At 37.5% G+C, this 7,500-nt stretch overlaps 1 protein-coding gene across 1 annotated transcript in view; it reads right to left on the bottom strand.

Moving 5' to 3' along the window:
• The window catches only part of LOC133576397 (voltage-gated delayed rectifier potassium channel KCNH5-like), a 40,609-nt gene that overhangs the window by 10,864 nt on the left and 22,245 nt on the right, over nucleotides 1-7,500 (bottom strand). Inside the window, exon 9 of the mRNA XM_061929585.1 lies at nucleotides 1,469-1,668. Coding sequence (XP_061785569.1) covers nucleotides 1,469-1,668 — 200 coding nt within the window. The remainder of the gene's footprint in view (nucleotides 1-1,468; nucleotides 1,669-7,500) is intronic.

The following is a 7,500-nucleotide window of genomic DNA, read 5'->3' as shown; positions in this document are numbered from 1 at the left end:
TTACCATCCAAATGGGTTTCTTTTATGGGTGATGTCGTAATAACTGCCTTACCCAATGCTTGAACAAAACATTCATGTCCAATGTTTTTAAACCCAGAAAATATGTCCCTGGAAACATGAGAATTTTAATGATGTCCAATGTATGATCCTGTAACTACTTTGTATAGGGTTGATACCAAAATGTGTAGTATCACCCAAAACTAATGTAAAGTATCTAAACAACAGAAGAATAAGTGATTATTACATTTTAACAGAAGTGTAGGTAAAACATGTTAAAACAGAAAGTAAGCAGCTATTAACAGTAAATGAACAAGTAGATTAATCTTTTCCTAATATTGTTGACAAAATAATAGAATGATAAATGACACAATATGTTACTGCATATGTCAGCAGACTAATTAGGAGTCTTTGTTTGTTTACTTACTAATAAAAGACAAGTTGTCTTGTATGTTCACTATTTTATTTAAGGACAACATTCTTCTTTGATTGCAATAACAAAACATATGTTTAATGTATCATAGGATTTTTGTTACGGTTGGGTCGCATGGTGGTGCAGACGGGACTCCAGAAGCAGCGTGCAGGTAGGAGAATGATTTATTTTTCATAAATCACTCCAGAAAACAAAAATGCAGGAAAATACAGATAAACAGAAAAGTGCACCGATTGCACGGTAATCTATGGAAAAGCTAACGGAAAAGCTTAGCATAGAAAACAAGAAGCAAGAATCATCAAACGTAACTGTTGCGTGAAGCAAACAAGACAGACTGAGTGTGGCGAAAAGCAGGAATAAATAGCTCTCTGATTAGTGCCCGGGAGCCTATTTTTCATAGGCAGGTGAAAAATAATCAGCACCCATGGCAACCAAGAAAATACAAACCCAGGGGTGCTGAAACACAACTAAGGGAGTCTTTAACTAAACAAAACATGATCCGGGTAACGGATATTGACAATTTTCTGTTAAAATAAAGCCAATAATGCCTTTTTCTTTGGTCCCCTTTATTTTGAGAAGTAGCGAAATACATTTTGGTACCGGCACAAAACTAAGTGCCACGCTATATAGCAATTGACGCTTTAATCACAGTTATAATTGCCACAAAACACATTTGAAGATGATAACCACTCTACTGCTGTCTGGCGGCTAAAGTAGATAGTGCAACACACCCAATTCGTCACGTTTCATGTGTCAGGTAAACTGCGACGAATGGGGCAATATGAATCTCCCTTCTTCCTGTAATTATTATGCAAAATAATACATTGCGAGAACCGGTTTAAATTCAGAATTGTGTTGAATCTAGAATAGATTCTGTATCGAATCGTCCCCCATATGGGTCGAATTGTGAGGTGCCAAAACATTAACAGCCCTATTAGTTACAGTACATGTATGGTCTACCTATTCCGTGTTAGCTAGCAAGCTATTCCTTCTCACACTTCACTTGATTCACCTTTTCATCATGAAGAGTAACGGTACCTTGTCTGTGTCGATGCCCTTAGACATGGCCCAAGTGGAGACGATGAAGTCCATGACCCTCTCGCTGAGACCTTTGGGAACCTGGTAGAGCTTGAGGAAGTCCCGCACGTTGTTCAGCATCTCGTGGTAGCGGTTGGTGTTGGTGTACATCTGCTGGAAGATGGTGGTCACGTTGCCGAAGATGGTGGCGTACAATAGCGCTGCGATAGAGAAGGTAAAGACAAATCACACGTCTTCATCTGGATATATCATACTGAAGAAAGTCCTTTTTTATTTAATTTTATATATCAACGTTGAGCTTCTTCTGCAATTGAATATCAATAATTACAATTTTCTTATCCTTATTCAACTGACTTAGACTTAGACTAACTGTATTGATCCACAAGGGAAATTGTTCCACAGTAGCTCAGTTACAAAGGATGGAAAGTGTAAGGATGGAAAGGATAATGCAGGTATAAAGTAGACTAAAAATGTACCATAGTAACAATATAAAATATAATATATGTAATATTTACACATTATATATACAGATATACAAACCCCGTTTCCATATGAATTGGGAAATTGTGTTAGGTGTAAATATAAACGGAATACAATGATTTGCAAATCCTTTTGAACCCATATTCAATTGAATGCACTACAAAGACAACATATTTGATGTTCAAACTCATAAACTTTTTTTTTTTTGCAAATAATAATTAACTTAGAATTTCATGGCTGCAACACGTGCCAAAGTAGTTGGGAAAGGGCATGTTCACCACTGTGTTACATCACCTTTTCTTTTAACAACACTCAATAAACGATTGGGAACTGAGGAAACTAATTGTTGAAGCTTTGAATGTGGAATTCTTTCCCATTCTTGTTTAATGTAGAGCTTCAGTCGTTCAACTGTCCGGGGTCTCCGCTGTTGTATTTTACGCTTCATAATGCGCCACACATTTTCGATGGGAGACAGATCTGGACTGCAGGCGGGCCAGGAAAGTACCCGCACTCTTTTTTTTACGAAGCCACGCTGTTGTAACATGTGCTGAATGTGGCTTGGCATTGTCTTGCTGAAATAAGCAGGGGCGTCCATGAATAAGATGGCGCTTAGATGGCAGCATATGTTGTTCCAAAACCTGTATGTACCTTTCAGCATTAATGGTGCCTTCACAGATGTGTCAGTTACCCATGCCTTGGGCACTAATACACCTCCATACCATCACAGATGCTGGCTTTTGAACTTTGCGCTTAGAACAATCCGGATGGTTCTTTTCCTCTTTGTTCCGGAGGACACAACGTCCACAGTTTCCGAAAACAATTTGAAATGTGGACTTGTCAGACCACAGAACACTTTTCCACTTTGCATGAGTCCATTTTAGATGATCTCGGGCCCAGAGAAGCCGGCGGCGTTTCTGGGTGTTGTTGATAAATGGCATTTGCTTTGCATAGTAGAGCTTTAACTTGCACTTACAGATGTAGCGACAAACTGTATTTAGTGACAGTGGTTTTCTGAAGTGTTCCTGAGCCCATGTGGTGATATCCTTTAGAGATTGATGTCGGTTTTTGATACAGTGCTGTCTGAGGGATCGAAGGTCACGGTCATTCAATGTTGGTTTCCGGCCATGCTGCTTACGTGGAGTGATTTCTCCAGATTCTCTGAACCTTTTGATGATATTATGAACCGTAGATGTTGAAATCCCTAAATGTCTTGCAATTGCACTTTGAGAAACGTTGTTCTTAAACTGTTTGACTATTTGCTCACGCAGCTGTGGACAAAGTGGTGTACCTCGCCCCATCCTTTCTTGTGAAAGACTGAGCATTTTTTGGGAAGCTGTTTTTATACCCAATCATGGCACCCACCTGTTCCCAATTAGCCTACACACTTGTGGGATGTTCCAAATGAGTGTTTGATGAGCATTCCTCAACTTTATCAGTGTTTATTGCCACCTTTCCCAACTTCTTTGTCACGTGTTGCTGGCATCAAATTCTAAAGTTAATGATTATTTGCAAAAAAAAAAAAGTTTATCAGTTTGAACATCAAATATGTTGTCTTTGTAGCATATTCAACTGAATATGGGTTGAAAATGATTTGCAAATTATTGTATTCCGTTTGTATTTACATCTAACACAATTTCCCAACTCATATGGAAACGGGGTTTGTAATATAATAGACATATATCATCTATATTTATTTTATATATCAACATTGGGCTTTTTCTGCAATTAAATATCAACAATTACAATTTTCTTATCCTTATTCAACTGGAGCCCAATCAAAGTTAAGATATTTTTTATTCTGTTTATTATTAGAAATGTAATTTTTAAATGCTGACATTTTCTGCAGAATTGGGATTTTTTTTTTCTAAAAAATTGCATTCATTTTATCGATAATATATTTAAAATGTGAACTATTGTCTGCCGTATAGCTTTAGTGGTTAGAGTGTCCGCCCTGAGATCGGCAGGTTGTGAGTTCAAACATCGCCCGAGTCATACCAAAGACTATAAAAATGGGACACATTACCTCCCTGCTTGGCACTCAGCATCAAGGGTTGGAATTGGGGGTTAAATCATCAAAAATTATTCCCGGGCGCGGCACCGCTCCTGCCCACTGCTCCCCTCACCTCCCAGGGGGTGAACAAGGGGATGGGTCAAATGCAGAGGACAAATTTCACCACACTTAGTGTGTGTGTGACAATCATTGGTACTTTAACTTTAACTTTTAGGATTTAATAACATTTTGTAAACAATAACAATATTGACTTCTGCATTGTTACTCCACAATATGAATATTGCCCTATATTAGTTGTGTGGTATCTGACCTTTGCTAACAAACCTGCATCATTCATTTTATCCATTTGATTATTTAAATATATGATAATTATGTCCAGTGAAGATAAAGGGTGACAGGTGGAGAATGTACTCATAACTGCAAAAAGAATGACTTGGAAGTATCTAAATCAGCTTTGAGGGTGTACACAAAGTTGATCTATAAGCGGGCGCACAAAGAGCATTGGACATTATCATTCATAATGTCCGGTGTCCCTGTGAGGCGTCCTGGCTGCCTGCGGTGACCTCAAAGAGTCAGTCAGCGTCTCTAATGGGGAGCTAAGAGGCAGTGGAGGGGAAGGAGGTTTGGATGCATATCTAACGTGATGATGTTCACTTTACTACTGTACACAGCAGCATGGATGGGGCCTTCAGGCGCAACACTGCCTTTCTTCGATGGTTTGCTCGCCTCGCATAATCACTGTATCCATAGCAGGACATTTATTGGCCGTAATTGTATCTCAGACTGTGTGTGTGTATGTGTGTGTGTATGTGTGTACGAGCAGCCGATTCGTGAGTGCAACACCACCACCACCGGCGGCGTAGTGGTGGCCTGTAAACCTCCTCCAAGCGTGACTGTCACTCTGTGTTGCCTTCACTGTCGTTATTGCATCACGTTACTTTACATGATGCCGCACAGGAGGAGGACAAAGGTTGGCGCAGGAATGCTCCACCTTTTGACTGAGGCTACACATCTTAAAATATATATATATATATATATATATATATATATATATATATATATATATATATATATATATATATATATATATATATATATATATATATGTATATATATATATATATATATATGCAGGTTAGTTTTTAAGGTCAGTGACTCGCAGGTCAAAACATTAGGCACACCTGCACAATCTGCTGAATATGTCATCAGAACATTTATAAACCTCCAATATCATTTTGAGAGCTCTTCCTAATATTTATAGGTTACCCGTGATCTCTTTTCTAGCTGTAATTTAATATCAAGTTGGAGTGTGTCCCTTTTTTAATACCATTAAATTCAAAGCTGTTTTTGTTGATGAACAGGTTTCGTACCGGAGCATGCTTTTTTTTTAAGTTTAATTTCATTTAATATGAAGCTATATTGGGTTAGTTTTTTAATAAAAGGTCTTGCATTGGGTCCCTTGATTTAATATGATTTATATGTACCCGCCTGCCGCCCGAATGCAGCTGAGATAGGTTCCGGCCTCCCCCGCGACCCCAAAATGGACAAGTGGTAGAAAATGGATGGGTGGATATATATATATATATATATATATATATATATATATTATATTGTGTGTATGTATGTATGTATATATGTAAATGTGTATATATACAGTATATATATATATTTATATGTATGTAAATGTGTATATATACAGTATATGTATAGAAATATATATATATATATATATATATATGTATATACATATGTATGTACATGTATATGTATGTATACAGTATATATTTATATATATATATATATATACATATATATATATATATATATATATATATATATATATATATATATATATATACATATATATGTACACTTATAGGTATGTGTGTGTATATATATATATATATATATATATATATATATATATATATATATATATATATATATATTTACACATGTATATGTATATATACATACTGTATATACAAAACCCAAATAATCAATAACTTAGAGTTTAATGGCAGCAACACAATGCAAAAAAGTTGTCACACGGGCATTTTTACCACTGTGTTACATGGTCTTTCCTTTTAACAACACTCAGTAAACGTTTGGGAACTGAGGAGACCAATTTTTGAAGCTTTTCAGTTACTTTTTCATTCTCGCTTGATGTACGGATTAAGTTGTTCAACAGTCCGGGGTCTCCGTTGTGGTATTTTAGGCTTCAGATTGTGCCACACATTTTCAATGGGAGACAGATCTGGACTACAGGCAGGCCAGTCTAGTACCCGCACTGTTTTACTACGAAGCCACGCTGTTGTAACACATGCAGAATGTGGCTGGGCATTGTTTTGGTGAAATAAGCAGGGGCGTGAAAAAGACGTTGCTCGGATGGCAACATATGTTGCTCCAAAACCCGTATGTACCTTTCAGCATCAATGGTGCCTTCCCAAATGTGTAAGTTACCCGTGCCTTGGGCACTAATACACCCCCATACCATCACAGATGCTGGCTTTTGAACTTTGTGCCTAGAACAGTCCGTATGGTTCTTCTGTCTGGAGGACATGATGTCCACAGTTTCCAAAAACAATTTGAAATGTGGACTTGTCAGACCACAGATGACTTTTCCACTTTGCATCAGTTCATCTTAGATGAGCTCGGGCCCACCAAAGCCGGCGGCGTTTCTGGGTGTTGTTGATAAATGGCTTTTGTTTTGCATAGTAGAGTTTTAACTTGCACTTACAGATGTAGCGACTAACTGTAGTTGCTGACAGTGGTTTTCTGAAGTGTTCCTGAGCCCGTGTGGTGATATCCTTTACACACTGATGTCGCTTTTTGATGCAGTACCGCCAGAGGGATCCAAGGTCACGGGCATTGCCGCTTACATGCAGTGATTTCTCCAGGTTCTCTGAACCTTTTGATGATATTACGGACTGTCGAAGGTGAAATCCCTAAATTCCTTACAATAGCTCATTGAGAAATGTTGTTCTTAAACTGTTGGACAATTTGCTCACGCATTTGTTCACAAAGCGGTGACCCTCGCCCTATCCTTGTTTGTGAATGACTGAGCATTTCATGGAAGCTGCTTTTATACCCAATCATGGCACCCACCTGTTCCCAATTAGCCTGTTCACCTGTGGAAAGTTCCAAATAAGTGTTTGATGAGCATTCCTCAACTTTTTCAGCCTTTTTTGTCACTTGTGCCAGCTTTTTTGAAACATGTTGCAGGCATCAAATTCCAAATGAGCTAATATTTGCAAAAAAATAATAACGTTTTCCAGTTTGAACATTAAATATCTTGTCTTTGCAGTCTATTCAATTGAATATAAGTTGAAAAGAATTTGCAAATCATTGTATTCTGTTTTTATTTACGGTTTACACAACATGCCAACTTCACTGGTTTTCAGTTTTGTACATTTCAGTATTATTTCTTTTGTTTTATCCAAAGGCAGATTGTTTTTTTTTTTTCCAGGTCTTGGATTGGTTGTCTTTATATTAACTGACCTAAGTTCAAGAATTTAACTTTAAGAACCCTGAACAATTT

The sequence above is a fragment of the Nerophis lumbriciformis genome, linkage group LG34 (assembly GCF_033978685.3).
Source record: "Nerophis lumbriciformis linkage group LG34, RoL_Nlum_v2.1, whole genome shotgun sequence".
Classification (NCBI taxonomy): Eukaryota; Metazoa; Chordata; class Actinopteri; order Syngnathiformes; family Syngnathidae; genus Nerophis; species Nerophis lumbriciformis.
Note: the sequence above shows the minus strand (reverse complement) of the source record. Positions and strands in the feature narration are given on the sequence as shown.